Source organism: Macrotis lagotis, chromosome X, assembly GCF_037893015.1.
Source record: "Macrotis lagotis isolate mMagLag1 chromosome X, bilby.v1.9.chrom.fasta, whole genome shotgun sequence".
NCBI classification, from domain to species: domain Eukaryota; kingdom Metazoa; phylum Chordata; class Mammalia; order Peramelemorphia; family Peramelidae; genus Macrotis; species Macrotis lagotis.
In genome coordinates this window covers 639,339,933-639,355,870 of record NC_133666.1, presented here as the reverse complement: position 1 = coordinate 639,355,870, position 15,938 = coordinate 639,339,933, and the positions used below count along the sequence as shown (strand labels likewise).

General features: G+C 43.4%; 1 protein-coding gene across 2 annotated transcripts in view; it reads left to right on the top strand.

Moving 5' to 3' along the window:
• BRD4 (bromodomain containing 4) overlaps positions 1–15,577 on the top strand; it is a 141,841-nt gene extending 126,264 nt beyond the window's left edge. The window contains exons 12-20 of one of the 2 annotated variants that reach the window (XM_074204288.1): positions 429–481; positions 649–1,009; positions 1,211–1,783; positions 9,926–10,038; positions 10,132–10,294; positions 10,396–10,526; positions 10,913–11,124; positions 11,599–11,827; positions 12,282–15,577. In XM_074204288.1, coding sequence (XP_074060389.1) covers positions 429–481; positions 649–1,009; positions 1,211–1,783; positions 9,926–10,038; positions 10,132–10,294; positions 10,396–10,526; positions 10,913–11,124; positions 11,599–11,827; positions 12,282–12,350 — 1,904 coding nt within the window. In that variant the 3' untranslated portion in view covers positions 12,351–15,577. The remainder of the gene's footprint in view (positions 1–428; positions 482–648; positions 1,010–1,210; positions 1,784–9,925; positions 10,039–10,131; positions 10,295–10,395; positions 10,527–10,912; positions 11,125–11,598; positions 11,828–12,281) is intronic. The other variant, XM_074204287.1, reaches the window with a different exon arrangement.
• The last annotated feature ends 361 nt before the right edge of the window (positions 15,578–15,938 follow it).

The window sequence follows — 15,938 nt, the reverse complement described above, 5'->3', positions numbered from 1 at the left end:
AGAGGATGGGAGTCTTTTTTTTTCTCTGTGTCCCACTTTGGCAGGTTCCTGGGCTTTCGGTGAAATATGAAAGGGGGAAAAAAGATTGAGTGTCAACTGAAGGAAGGTGGGGAAAGGACCCTTTTTTTTCCTCTGATGGCAGTGGCAGCATTGTCCTACCTAGATCCTTGGTTAAATTTCCCCATCTGAGTTTCTCGAAGTTGTGATCCAAGCCCCCTCCCTCTTCCAAGTTATCTAGTAAGGATATTGACTATGGTCTGGTCCTTCTATGTTCAAGTCTTACCCATTCTGGCACTTTTTCTCTCTAATAAATCCAGTGATCCAATATTTTTATGGAATGCTTTGAAGTGTCTTAAAGTTTCATGCCCCCCACTCCCACCCCCCAGCCAATACTAAACCAAAGCCTGACCTTCTTTTCTTTCCTACAGAGATGGCACCAAAATCCAAAAAGAAAGGGCATCCTGGGCGGGAACCAAAGAAGGTAAGTAACTAGAGATAGCCCAGGTAACCCTTTCTCAGATTTTTGGAAGGAGGACTGCTGTGCTTCCTCTGCTGCTCTTTGAGGAAAGATAGACCCTGCAATCCATTCTGAATTGGATTGAGCCTATTCTTTCCTTAATTCTTTACCTATTATATCTTTTTTCTCAGCACCACCATCACCACCATCAGCAGGCGCCACCACAACAGCCTCCCCCACCAACAACTCAGCTGCCACAACAGCAGCCTCCAGCCCAGCAGCCACCACCACAACAACCTTTACCACCTCCAGCCCCTCCCTCAATCCCTCAACAGACAGCCCCACCAATAAAGTCCTCCCCACCTCCCTTCATCCCTGCCCAGGTGCCAGTCCTCGAGCACTCACTCCCAGGGAGTGTCTTTGATCCTATCACCCATTTTGCCCAACCAATCATACACCTCTCCCAAACTGAGCTGCCTCCCCACCTCCCCCAACCACCTGAGCACAGCACTCCACCTCATCTCAACCAGCATGCAGTAGTTTCTCCTCCAGGTAAGCAATGTAGCAGAAGATGAGGGTGGAGAAAAGGGTGAAATAAGGTTCTCAAAGGGTCTTTTCATAATGGTGTTATTCACAGAACTAATTTGTTGGTGAGAACTTACTTCTCTGTAGTTTATTAACCAGCAGGGGAGAAAATGGGAAGTGTTAGTGTTGTATGTTGTCTGAATGGAATTTTTTGCTTCTTTCTTTTAGCTTTGCACAATGCTCTGCCCCAGCAGCCATCAAGGCCTAGTAATCGAGCTGCTGCCTTGCCCCCCAAACCAACCCGACCCCCAGCTGTGTCGCCTGCACTCTCTCAGCAGCCCCTTCTTCCTCAGCCACCCATGCCTCAGCCACCCCAAGTCCTGCTAGAGGATGAAGAGCCACCTACCCCACCCCTCACTCCCATGCAGATGCAATTATACCTACAACAGCTACAGAAGGTGCAGCCATCCACACCTCTCCTCCCTTCTGTGAAGGTGCAATCCCAGCCTCCCCCTCCCCTACCTCCTCCAGCCCATCCTTCTGTGCAGCAACAGTTGCAGCAGCAGCAGCAACAGCAGCAGCAGCAGCAACAGCAGCAGCAGCACCAACCCCCACCACGGCCCATGCACATGCAGCCCATGCAATTTCCTCCCCATATCCAGCAGCCACCCCCTCCTCCCCAGCAACCAACCCACCCACCTCCAGGGCAACAACCACCACCACCACAGCCAGCCAAGCCCCAGCAAGTCATCCAACATCATCCTTCACCTCGGCATCATAAGTCTGATCCCTACACAACCAGTAAGTGGCAAGCAGTGGGAGTAAGAATCCTGGGAGACAGGGAGGAGTTCTTGGGAGTAAGGGCTTATATCAAAGCTCTGTTTATTTTCCCTGTGACTTATAATTAGGCCTGCACTTCATAGGAAAATCATTTTGTCAGCTAAGTGGAGGATGGATAGTATTGGGAAGAGACTTAAGACAGGGAAACTAATTAATTTGCTATGATAATATTCCAGGCAAGGATAGTGAGGATTTATTGGGGCTAAATGAGTAGGATGAACTTCCTCTCAATCTCTTTATTTTTTGTAGCACCAGGAATAAAAAAAATTATTCGTATGTGGAGGTATGCTTAGATTACTGGCCCAAAAGATCATTCCTATTAATGGTATATGAATTATGAGATGGTATCAGACAGCATAAACTTTTTGATCTATGGGGTTTTTGTTTTTGGAATGGAAAAGTAAAACTTTTTTATTGATGCCTGGTAAATCAGACCCCAAAGTGAGCTTCTTCATGCTAACTCAGGCTTATTAGATGGTGAACATAGCTACTTAATTCATCCCAGAAATGAGTAAAATCAGTAAGGAAGTATTGAACCACCTGATGAAAATTGTTATTGACCACTTCAGCTAAGATTCCTTATTTATCAGCAAAATAAGATATATAATGTGAAAATGAGTGTATTGAAATTGAAGAAACTGTTAAGTATGGGCCCTGTGTTTCTGAGGCTAATGGAAAACCTTTGGATTTTTCATGGGTCTGCTTCAATTACATAGCAATTGAACTATATTGTGTTTTGTTGTTTTCATACCTTTTCCCTTGCCTTGAGATTCCATATTAGATATAGGTTAGATTAGATGACCTCTGAGATTACTTCCATCTCTGGTAATCTGTAATTCCATCAAGTCTATCTGATGATTTTTTTTCCTCCATCCTTTTTTCTTTTCATTTTTTTAAATTTATTTACACATTACTAAAAAAAGTCTTGTTATAAGAGTGAACATAATCCCCCACACACACACACACAAATAAAAGCCTCACGAGAAATAAAGTGAAAGAGAAAAATGTGCTTCAGTCTGTGTTCTGAAACCATCAGCTCTTTCTCTGGAGTGGATTACATTCCTTATCATAAGTCCATCAGACAGGTTACTTCCATATTTTTCCACAGTTGCTGTAGCTGCTTGTAATTCCCTCCATCCATTTCTCCCCACTACCAATTTTATTTTTTTCTCTCCTTTCACTCTGTTCCTCTTCAAAAGTGTGCAATGGGAAAGCTGAGTGGCACAGCAGACAGAGCACAGACCTTGGGGCCAAGAGGCCCCAAGCCTACATCCCACCTCAGAGACCTAGCATCCACCCAGCCCTGTGGTCCTGGACAGGTCATCCAATCCCACCATTGTGAAAAAAGTTAAAAAAAAAAGAAAGAAAGAAAATGTGTTAGATCTGACTGTCCTCTCACATGATCTACCTACCTCTCTTCTATCCCCTATGTCCCTCCTCTTTTCCTTTTTCTTCTATATTTCTGTGCCCCAATAAGTGTGTGTGTGTGTGTGTGTGTGTGTGAGAGAGAGAGAGAGAGAGAGAGAGAGAGAGAGAGAGAGAGAGAATTTTTTCCTTTCTCCATTTTAAAAAAATGTATCATACCTTCAAATTTGGCTCTCTCCTGTGTCTTGACTATAAAAGCTCCTTCTGACTGCTCTAGTAAGCTGGAAGTGTCATATGAGTATTATCAATATCATCTTCCCATGCAGGAATACATGCAGTTCATCATCATTAAATCCCTCCCATTTTACCCTTCTCTTCTTGTTCACCCTCTCTATGCTTCACCTGAGTCCTATACTTGAAGATCAAATTTTCAGCTCTGGTCATTTCAACAGGAACATTTTAAATTCTCCTGTTTCAGTGAAAGTCCATCTTTCCCCCCTTAGAAGAGTATGTTCAGTTTTGCTTGGGTAGTTGATTCTCGGTTGCATTCCAGGCTCTTGCCTGCCAGAATATCATATTCCAAGCCAGAATATATATTCCAAGCCCTTAATGTGGATGCTGCTGATCTTGTGTGATTCTGACTGCAGCTCCACCATATTCGAACTGTTTTGTTCTGGCTGCTTGTAGTGTTTTCTCTTTGACTTGGGAGTTCTAGAACTTGGCTATAACATTCCTGGGGGTTGTTATTATTATTTTTTTTTGGATCTCTTTCAGGAGGAGATTGGTGGATTCTCTCAATTTCTATTTTGCCCTCTGCTTCTAGGATCTCAGGGCAATTTTCCTGTAGAAATTCTTTAAAAATGAAGTCAAGACTCTTTTCTTCATCATGACTTTCAGGTAGCCCAAAAATTTTTTAATTGTCTTTCCTGGATCTGTTTTCCAGATCCGTTGTTTTTTCAGTGAGATATTTCAGTTTCTTCTAGTTTTCCATTCTTTTTGATAATGTTTTATTGTGTCTTGATTCCTTGCAAAGTCATCAGCTTCCTTTAGTTAATTCCATTCTACGTTTGAAGGATTTGTTTTCTTCAGAGAGCCTTCTTATCTCCTTTTCCGTCTGGCCAATTCTGCTTTTTAAGGTATTTTTCTCCTCATTAACTTTTTAAACTGTTTTTTTCCATTTGACCTAAATTAGTTTTTAGTATACTATTTTCAGCATTTTTTTGGATCACCTTGACTAAACTGTTGACTTGGTTTTCGTGTTTTTCCTGCTTCTCATTTCTTTTCCCAATTTTTCCTCTACTTACTTTTTCCCTTACTTACTTTTCAAAATCTTTTTTGAGCTCTGAAATAGCTTGAGACCAACTTCTGTGTTTCTTGGAGGATTTAGATGCAGAAGCTAGAACTTTCTTGTTTTCTGGTTATGTGTTTTAGTCCTCCATGGGATCAAAATAATTGTGGTCAGGTTCCCTTTTTTCTGTTCACTCATTCGCCAACCTGTGCCTGGTTTTGGGGTGCTTACTGATCTTTTGAGTATTAGTGGGATACCCCCACAATGGCCTCAATTCCTTCAAGGTCTTGTGAGGGACTCCTGACTGCTGGCCTGTGGATGACCACAAGAACACCCCCTCTGCTCTGGAGTTTTGAGGAAGGTCCCTGCTGTATTGCAATGGAGGAATCTCAGACTGAGATTAGGGTCTGAATATGAACAAAGCACAAGAGTCCTGTCCCAGAGGAGAGACCTCAACAGTCTCTTCCCACCCCCCTTGCCATCTGTGGGCTGAGCATTCTGGAAGCAGCTGCCAGGCAAGTCTGAAGGCCTGCCTCCGTTTTCTGGGATCTGGGCTGCGCTGAATGCTGCAGCTATGCTAATGGCCGCTGCTGCACTAGGGCCATGCTGGCCTCCACTCACTTTGGCACATGTTTGCCTGCTAATCTTCCAAGTTGTGCTTGGTGTTTCCTGGGCTGGCAGGTCAGGAAACTGCTTCTGCTTCCAGGAGCTGGTGCTCTCTGGGATCCAGGCACCTAGCGTGCTGTTTCCAGAAGACTGGAGCTCCTTAACTCCAGCATGATAATCCTGGCTGTGCTCCTGCACCCTCCACCCCCATGGACAGAGCTTTCCCATTATCTTCCAGGTTACCTTGGGCTGGAAAATTGCCTCACTGAATCTTTCTGTGGGTTCTGTCTCTCAGAAATTTAGAGCTATAATTTTAAGGTTTTTGGAATATTTTGGAGAGAGCTTCCAGGAATTGGCTCCACCCCCTCCATTATTCTTTATCCACTATGCCACCTAGCCGCCCCTCCCCTCCATTATTCTTAACTTTATAATATTTGATAACTGTTGATTACCCTCTCTTCCTCAATAATCTTTCTTTTCTAGATTGTCATGACAGTGTCCTTGGCTCTTGGTTCCCTTTGTTGTTTAGTCAAGTTATATCTTGCCCCTAGACCATTTTTCTCTTTTCTGCCTTTCATTTAGTATACTCATCAGCTTCCATGCAGTTTTCTTTTATGCAGAAAAGACTATCTGGCCTTTGTCTCTCTCCTGAGTTCTAGTTCCACAGCACCATCCATCTTTTGGACATTGCAAACTGTGTATCCCATAAACATCTCACATTCATCTCCTCTCTTCCCTCTTTTCTATTTCTCTGTTCTGTCTTTTCCATAATCAGCACTCATATCCACTGTCATTCTCAACTCCTTATCCTTACTCCACCATCTCTTAACTTTTTCTCTGTGTTTTCTTTTGTCCACCTCTCACCAAGACTACTGTTTTCATCTTCTGCATCATCTTACCCCTTCTCTGATCTATCACACTACCACCGACCAGCATGATTTTCCTGAAGTGTATATCTAACTGCATCACTCCCTTTATTCAATAAATTTCCTGTTTAAACTCCTGTCTTTGAAATAAGCTCAACTGAAATTTGTCTTTTTTCAGTATCTAGTCATACCAACCTAATTGCTATCCCTCACACTCCTCCCATCTTTTAATTTTTTGCACTGCCTTTCCCCTAAGCTTAGACTGGAGTACTCACCCTCTTTTTTTTCTCTACCTTTCAAAATCTTTGTTTTTCAAATTGAGCACAAGTGACAAAAGTCCCCATAAAAAAACAAAATGCTTCTAGCAGTACTTTCTGTGGAAGCCAGAAACAAAGTAGATGCCCAATTCCCTTTTCCCTCTTTTCCTTTTTTAAGATGTCATGGATGGTTCTCTCAGAATGGGTTGAGGGAAGAGAAGGGATACAAGGAAAAATTTTATGTCAGTAAATACCTGGATCAGCACCTGGTAAAAATGATCCCTTAGATTTGCGGGGGGGGGGGGGGGGGGAACTACATTAGAGGCAGAATGTTATAATATCTAGAGGGGTTGATCTGAAGTCAGGAAGACCCAAATTCAAGTTATACTATAAGTTGTTTTGTTTTTTAATTGGGAGGAATTTTTTTTTTTTGGTTATGTATATCACATATTTCCTAATATCCCACCACCACCTACTCCCAGAGAACCATCTCTTATAAACAAAGAATAGGGGGAAATGAAGAGAGGAAACTGTTTAACAAAACTAAACATATCAAAAACGTCTGAATGTATAAGTATGCTAAATCTATAGTGCCCAAACTCTGTAAAAAAGTCAAGGGTATAGCTTTTCAAATTTCTTCTTTGGGTCCAGGTTTATGATTTTAAAATACTTGATTTCCAGTGTTATTCTTTCCAGTCTAACAGTATATTGTTTTTTATGTCCTTTTGATTTACTTTATGTAAGTTATGTGTTCATATAAATCTTCTCATCTTCCACTGTGATTTTTACAACACAGCAATATTCCATGTAACAGTTTGTTTAGCCATAACTTAGTAGATAGGTGTCTTTTTTTTCCACTTATTTGCTTCTACCAAAAAATACTATAAATATAATATGTTGGGTTTTATGAGGCTTTTTCTTATTGAACTCCCTGAGATATATGCCTACAGGAGAATCTCTGAATTCCTATTTTATTCACTTCGTTTACCTACTTTCAGATTGCATTTCAGAATGCTTGAACTTTTTATTTCCCCACTTACGTAGCATTAGATCACCCATCTTTTTCCATAACTCCTACCATATTGGCTATCCTATTTTATCACCTTCAGTTCCCCACTCCTTTAAAATCTTTGAAGGACTTAAACAAAAAAAATACAAAGAGAAAAAGATTAATCAGTTCTTTTGGTAAGAGGAGAAAGGTTTTATGATTCTGTGATTTGTTTTATCAATATAGTATAAAGACCAAGACAAAGTTTTAACTTGCCTTGTTAAGTCTCACAAAGTCTATATAATATGAAACCTGTAACTGCTGGTCCCCAAGTTAAACCATCCTGGGTCACAGTTCAGCTGGTTAAATATTCTCTTGGTCTCTTAGCCCCAAATGAATCCCTACTTTACCTTAAAGGACTTTCACAAAAAGATCACAAGAGCCAGCCATCATCTTATGTATCTCAATCACTTGATTATTTATGTTCTAAGTCTAGAAGGTGATCATTATCTGTAGACTGAGTCTGCTTATATTTCATTTTATTGTATCTTTTGCCTCAGACCTAAGAGAATCGTTCTATCATTAAGGTAAAGAAAGGGAACAAGGATATGCTTGTTTATACCAGTTTGCTTCATCAAACATGAAAAGGGAACTGGGGAGGATGTAAAGCAAAGGCAATGAACCAACTCTGAAAAAGGCAAAGAAAAGTAACAGCAGCAACAGTACCATCTCTGTATTTTGGTCACTGATTGGAAGGATGGGAGAAAGGGTTCGTTCCTGAGAATTCTAGGCATAGTAGCCTGTTGAACTTAGGTGTTTTTTTGGCTTTTCCCTTCTGGATAGGTACTAATAAAAATGCCTTGTATTAAAATCGGTCACTATAACAGGTATCTCTTGAAGGCCCCCTAGTACCAAGCTGCCATAGTGTCTCTTGAGATATAAAATGAGATATGAATTTAACCCTATGAAAGAACACTGAATGTCAGGTTCTTAGAAGATCTGCTTTTGTCTACCACTTGACCCTGGACAAATTGCAAAATCTCTGTGGGCCCATCTTTGAAATAAAGATTGAAAAAGGACCTTCTAAAAATAGTTTAATTCTGTATCTCATCAACGTGACACTGACTATCATATGATATATGACTTATGATGTTTTATCCTAGACCTACCTACCTATCCACAATATTCATTGCTTTATCTACCAGCTCAGATACTCACCTGTCAAACAACATAGGAAGCATGAAGGCATTTAGCAGAGAAACTATGAGGGAATAAAGACTGTGAGAAACTGTACCACCTCCCATCAGCCCCTTAGAATCAGTCCTGGGTGTGTTTGAGGGGTTGGGAAATGAATTTTCTGGGACATTGCATATAATGAAAATGAGTGATGAATTGTCAACATACTTCTGTGGAGACATGTTGATCAAGTTACACCACAGTAGCAAGAGATGGTAGTATCCTTTAACCCAAGTCTACCACGATTGATGTGAAATCCTAAGCCTTATGTATCACGAAACTGCATTGACTCTTCCCACCTCCATGAGTGTAGACAAGCTCTAAATAGTCCACCCTTCCCGGGTGTGGGTGTGGGTGTGTAAGTAATATACTTCCAGCTTTGAAGGCCACCATCATCACCACAGATGCTGGACCCCCTTCTGGCATGTGCCTATTGAATATTTGAGTGGAAGTCCATAAACTTTATTTGAAAGATCCTCCATTTGCTGTTAGCATCTCCCAGGAGAAGATATAAACAAAACAGCTTTGTAACAGCGCACAGACTGTAGATAGACCAGTTCTTTTGACTATTCTGATTTGATTTTGACTTCCTCGTTGAGTTAGCAAGCATTATTAAATGTCTTATTTGACATGTGTAAGACTCTGCTGGGAACATGAAAATGAAAAATTAATGGTTCTGTCTAGGAGCTTATAAACATCTAGCTCTGAGGACTTTGAGAGGGGAGGGTATATAAATGTATATTTTAGTATGACACAACAGTGAATAAAGGCAAAACAAGAATACATTTAAGCTGAGTAGCATCTATTTGTAGACCAGTGAGACCATCAAGGTCCTTGAGTCTATCCTTGAACTAAAAGTCAACTTACCCTGCCAAGGAATCAGAGCTTATTTTGTATCTAGAGCTAGATTCTGAAATGTCAGCTCAACAATCTGTCCAGTAGTCAGTAGTTTCTTTTTATTTGTGAAATGTGGTCACAAATACTGGAGCAAACCAGTGCAGGTACAGGTCAATCAGCCAATTCTTAACCAATCCTAGTTTCTCTGCTTCCCCATAAAAGATGGCTATCTTAGGAAATGTGGACCTGATAAGTAGTCTGTCAAGAGACAGGTTAGGATATATCCATTAATTGCATTCTGTTGCAAGATGCCTCTCTTGCTTGCAATAATGAAATGCTGTGGTACCTTGCTGATACAGAAAGAAGTAAAACTAATTTAAAGTCAGGAGACTCCTGCAGCAGCCAGAACATCTCCACAGGCCATGGGGTAGGACAGTTCTGATAAAGGCAAGTGAAAAGGAGATCTTCAACAGCATGCCCCTCTGTATAACATATAACATATAATTGTGCAACTCAAGCCACCAGTCACTTGATTGATTGGCATAATCATCTTTGATACTGAAAGACTTGTAGTAGTGGTCCTGACCTTTAGTGAAAGTAAGTATGACTGTCATATTTCTCTGCTTACTCTTACTGGTTTTGATGTTTGTCCTTTTATAGGTCATCTACGAGAAGCACCCTCCCCTCTCCTGATGCATTCCCCCCAAATGCCGCCGTTCCAGGGGTTACCTCACCAGTCTCCACCACAGCAAAACGTCCAACCCAAGAAACAGGTAGGTAAAAGAGGGTATTGGTCAAGAACCTAAGCTTGAGAACTGATGTAGAGGAGACAATTCCTTACCTTCCAAATGGCAATGCTGTTTCAGGAGCTTAGAGCAGCTTCAGTAGTGCAGTCCCAACCCCTGGTGGTAGTGAAGGAGGAGAAGATCCACTCACCCATCATCCGAAATGAGCCCTTTGGCCCCTCCCTTCGACAGGATCCCCCCAAGCATCCTGAGAACATCAAGGCCCCTGTCCACATCTCTCAACGTGAGTTTGTTTGCTACTTCTTTCCTTCCTCCTTCCTCTACTCAAACTAAAGTTCAGTGTCACATTCTGAGTGCCCTTCAGCCTTCCCCTCTGTGTCTCAGGACCTGAAATAAAGCCGTTAGACGTTGGCAGACCTGTGATCCGGCCTCCTGAACAGAGTGCACCCCCACCCGTGGGGCAAGACAAGGACAAGCAGAAGCAAGAGCCCAAAACCCCAGTTGCTCCCAAAAAGGTAAAAATAAACGTCCTTAAGAATCATGAAACTTCAGCTCACACACTCTTTCTAAACAGTTTTAAACAAACTATTGCGAGTGAATTTGGAATATACCTAGGTAGGGGGTGGAAAATGATTAAGTCTTGGAAATAAGAATGGCCTACATTTTAGGTCACCTCTTAAAAATTTCTTTCTGGTCCCAGAATTTCATGGTTTCATGACTGTTATTAAGCCCATTGCCACCTTTGAAATCATTGAATAGTATACATTATGATTATACAGAATATGATTATAAAGAAAGAACTTCACCCTTCCTCTGAACTTCCCTGGACATAGATCTGGGTGGTATTAGGGGATGAGTTATTATACCTATTCTTAACCAGACTTTTTTCTTATTTGACTAGGATCTCAAAATCAAGAACATGGGCTCCTGGGCCAGCCTAGTCCAGAAACACCCCACCACTCCGTCCTCCACTGCCAAGTCATCAAGTGACAGCTTTGAGCAGTTCCGCCGAGCTGCCCGGGAGAAGGAGGAGCGTGAAAAGGCCCTCAAAGCCCAGGCTGAGCATGCAGAGAAGGAAAAGGAGAGACTGAGACGGGAACAGGAGAGGATGAGGTGAAGAGAGGGAAGGAAGAGGTTGCTAGGTGGCACAGTGGATAGAGCACTGGCCCTGGATTCAGGAGTACCTGAGTTCATATCTGGCCTTGGACACTTAATAATTACCTAGCTGTGTGGCCTTGCTTGGCCAAGTCACTTAACCCCATTGACTTGCAAAATAAAACTTTAAAAAAAGAGGGAAGGAGGAGGAGAGACAGCATTTATACCTAGTAGTTGTTATATTCCAGGCACTGTGCTAGTGCTCTACAAATCTCACTGGATCTTTGCCACAATCCTTTGAGTTATTTACAGTTGAGGAAATGGAGGCAAGCAAAGGTTAAGTGACAGCTAATGTCTGAGATCAGATTTGAACTCTGGAATGAAAGTTGGAGGTTTTGGGTGGTGTTTGAACATCCCCCTTGTCTGAGAGGGAAACATGAGTTTCCAGAGAAGTCCTCCCTCCATCTCATGAGGGTCCTTTTTTACTAACAGGAGCAGGGAGGAGGAGGATGCCCTGGAGCAGGCTCGACGGGCTCATGAAGAAGTTCGGAGGCGCCAGGAACAACAGCAGCAGCGATCAGAGCAACAGCAGCCACCTGTGGCTGCAGCCTCCTCAGCCCCCCAAGCACAAAGTTCTCAGCCCCAGGCCTCTCAGTCCATGCTGGATCAACAGAGGGAGTTGGCCAGGAAACGGGAACAAGAGCGAAGGCGCAGGGAGGCGGTGAGTTGAAATACATTGTAGAGGATGGCTAGTACTGTATCCTGGTTTTTAGACTATCTGTCCCCCCAAATAGCAGTGCCTTAAAATGGGAGCTCTTGACCTATGTTTTTAAAAAAATCAAGCTAGTCATTTGGGATCCATGGGTAGAAGAAGAAGACATGGCCCCCTTTCCATAGAAAGACATTTTTTTTTTGAGGAGACAAACCATCAACAAAAATGGAAAGCATTATTTACATGACATAATGAAGCTTCTCTAAGGAGAGACATCATTATGAATGAAGCAGGGTTTGTGCTATATCCTGAAATAGCAATGTTTGGAGTGGGGAAACTTTTATGAAGTAAGTCACTGGGTTGAGCAAAGCTATGTGATGCCAACCTTACCAAAGGAGAAACTCAGGGAGGATGCGAGTTGCTGAAAACTTGGCTTCTAAATCTCCTTTTCTCTTCTTTCTAGATGGCAGCTACCATTGACATGAATTTTCAGAGTGATCTTTTGGCAATATTTGAAGAGAATCTTTTCTGATAGCGCCTGGGTTTCTTCTGACTCTGATTTTCTGGCAAAACTGACTCTGCCTAGTGTTACTGGCGGCTGGGAGGGGGTGTCCCTTGGGCCCAGCCCTTGTGCATGTTCCACCCGTCGTGGGTCTGTCAGCCAAGGATCAGCAGAGTCTGCCTTACCGTTGGACTTCCCCACCCCCTGCACACACTGAAGTCAGACCCAACCTCAAGCAAGCGCTGGACCAGGTGGTTCTTAGGCATGTATGAGGTCTTCCTCTATGCCAGACGTATTCACAGTATATCCAGGATGTCACATTCTTTACCAGTTTTCTAACCATGAGAGGAGCCCCATCAGGGGCCCTGTCTCCCTCCCTGGTATCAGCTACCACTATCTCTACCCCATACTGTAAGAACAGGGGTTGCAGAGGTAGCCCATGGAGAGCAGGAGCCCACCCATGTTGTTGGGATTGGGGAGGGGAGGGGGAAAGACAGTTGGGACCAGCCCCCAGCTGTCTAAGGTCATTGGCTTTTGCCTGGAACAGACTCCCACCCTACCCTCATCCCCTTCGAGCCTTTAATCGAGAGCCGTTCTCTGTAAGTGTTCGATTGTGAAAAAGGGAATAGTCCAGTGGAGGTGTGTGAGTGTCCATGGCCATTTGGAGTGAGGTGGTCGTCGTAGCACGCGTGTGTGGAGGCCTCGCCTGGGAGCGAGACTACCAACCAAAGTCAGTTCCTTTCCGCCTTTTTTTTTTCTGCCTTCCTTTCTGTTCTTTTTAAATTTTATTTTTTAATTTACCTTCAGACACAAAGGCACTGCTTAACTTGGAATGGGTGTTATCGTCTCTCCTTTGAGTGGTGGCAATGGGGGTGGGGGGAGGGGGCGCCGCACTGTGGGTAGTGTGTGACCGTGGCTGTATTGTATAGTGAATATAGTTGGCATATATTTGTTTGAGGTTTGTTGGTGACTCCACCAAACTTGGTGTAAAAAAAAACAAACACAAAAAAACAAACAAAATACAAAACACAAAAAAACTGCTTATATTTTACTCAATTTCAAACTTTATTAGTCTATATTTTTTAATTGTAAAACCAGAAAGCTGCATCTCTCTCTCTCTCTCTCTCTCTCTCTCTCTCTCTCTCTCTCTCTCTCTTTTTTATTTTATTTTTTTTTTTTTGGTGTGTGTTTTTGTTTTTTGTTTTTTTAAATGTCATTATTTGTTTCAAGTTGTTTTATACCAGGAAGGGAGTGGACCCAGGGCTGGGCTGCGTGGCACAGCAGAGATGGTGGGTACCCCCCTCCACCATCAGTGGTCCCGCCCCTACCCTTACTCCTCACCCATGGCCCAGCGTGTTTTTCTCTTTACTCTTTTTTTTTTAATTTTATAATTTGAACTGTTCACAAGGTTACGTGCCATGAGTACCCACTATACAGTACAATACTGGTGCCTCAGTGTTGGCCAAACTCTGGAGTAATTAACTGGTTTGACTTTAATACGGTGAATATGCATTTGGTCTGTACTGATCATGGAATAAACGCATCTCTTTTTTTTTAAAAGCTGGCGTCTTACTGATATTTCTTTTGAACTCTCTCCTTGTGATAGACCTGGGCCTGGAACACTAGGGTAATGGCCATGCAGGTGAGAGAAACACTTCAGTCAGCCAGGTCCTGATGCCTCCCATCTTCTGCCAGTTCTGCCTTCCTTAAATGCTGGAATAGCCTCCCAACCCATTGTCTCCCAGGTAGTCAACACTGTATCAGAAGTTCAGCAGGAGTAATCTCAGATAGGGCAGAAGGAAGTCAAAGCACCTCAAGCCCAGCCTAGAGAAGAGCTTATTAATTGGGTGGCATCTGGGCTATTGTGGGGAGGAGTGCTCTTCTGTCACTGCAAGACTGTTCTAGGTAGGGTGCTCAAGCCTCAAGGTGTTAACCAGAGGATGAGCTGCAGGTCAGCTTGACTCTGGACCTCAAAACAAAGTAGAAGCAAAGACCCTGCTATCCCGAGGCAAAGCTGTAGGGAGGTGGGTTCCCCCCCCCCCCAGCCCCCATGCAGCCCAAGATCAGTTTCCTTTCCTTAACACCATGGAGGCCTGTTCCTTCAGACAGTATTCCTTCTCTTTCTTTCCCTCCACCCCATTTTGTGAAAGCACTTTGGACATTTCTCCCTCCCTTTTCCTCAACCCCTAGCCCCTTCCTTTAATTTTTAAGCTCAGGGTTTACCAGGTACTCTTAAATGTACATCACCTGAAAGACTGCGACACACAAAACTTAGACACATCTTACACTCACTGCACACCGTATCTTCTCCCTCTCCTTTCTTGGATTGTATATAAAAGCCACCACATCCCTGCCCCACCATCTAGTTAGGGGCTTATAAACACATACATGTGCACACCCACAGTGGGACTCCCTACTGCGAGTGGGACTCCCTACTACAAGTGGGCCCAAGGATGTAAAATACAAATATAATTTATATGTATGCAAAGAAACAAATGTATTAGTAGTGATATTTAGTCTTTCCTGTTTTATTTTTTAACAACCAAAATTTTAAATGACCCTCTTCTCTCAAATTCAGGATTTGCCAAATTCTACAGGCTGAAGCCTGGGTGTAATTACTTCTAGCTAGGGAGCAGGCCAGGATCATCCTAGAGCCCAGGGTGCACATCTCTCTCCAGGGGTTGACTTGGAAGGCATTTAGGCCTTGCTGGTTCCCGTGTTCAAATGACCTGCTTCTTTGCTCTTTTATTTTTTTTTTCTTATGTCTTTTTTTTCCTCTCATTTTTTTTCCTTATGTTTTGTTGGAGCATTTCCTAGGCCAGACAGTGCTGGAGGAATGGTTGTGTGTTCTGCCAAAGGTATTGCTATCCAGAAAGTTTTCCCAGTTTGACTCATTTGTGTGCTTACATGGGTTGCAATTAGGTGGAGCGATTTCCTTTTTTCACCTCACCCTCCCCTGCCCACAGTCCAAATTCCTCCCCGCCCCTTCCCCTCCCCTCCCCCCTCCAGGAGTTTAGTGTCCGGGATGTATTTCTGGTTCTTCCCCTTCTGAGCCCGGTGCGGAAGGATGGGAGAGACGCCTACAATCTCCCGCTGTACTTGATGGAGCGCTTGGCCAATAATCATGTCAGTGAATTTGAGGCTTGTATTAAACACTTTAGGCATTTGTAGAAGGGAATTAATAGACTTTTCACTTATATACTAAAGGTTTTTTGTGCAGTTCTCATTGCAAAATAAACATTTTTACTGAATATGAAGTGACCCTTGAGGCGGCTTTTTTTGGGGATGAAGAGAACCGTGTTGGCGGGGTTCACAGAGACGGGAATAGCCGGAGCTGGGAGGGAGGACCCCGCGGGGGGGGGGGGGGGGGGGGGGGGCCTGGGTTCCAGTGATGGGAGAAGTAGCGCGGCCTAAATCTGTATGGACAGTGCGGTCGGGCCTTCCGGGTGGGGGGGCGTTTGATTGGCTCCTGGAGCCGAAGGTCAGGCCCCCGCCCTAATCATCCTCGTTCCTTCCATGTGACCTTCCTCCACTGCCCAATCACAGCCAAGGAGGGCTAGAGGGGCGGGGCGGGAGCCCGGAGGGAAGGAGGGAGGGGAGGCCGTGGAGCCGGTCGCC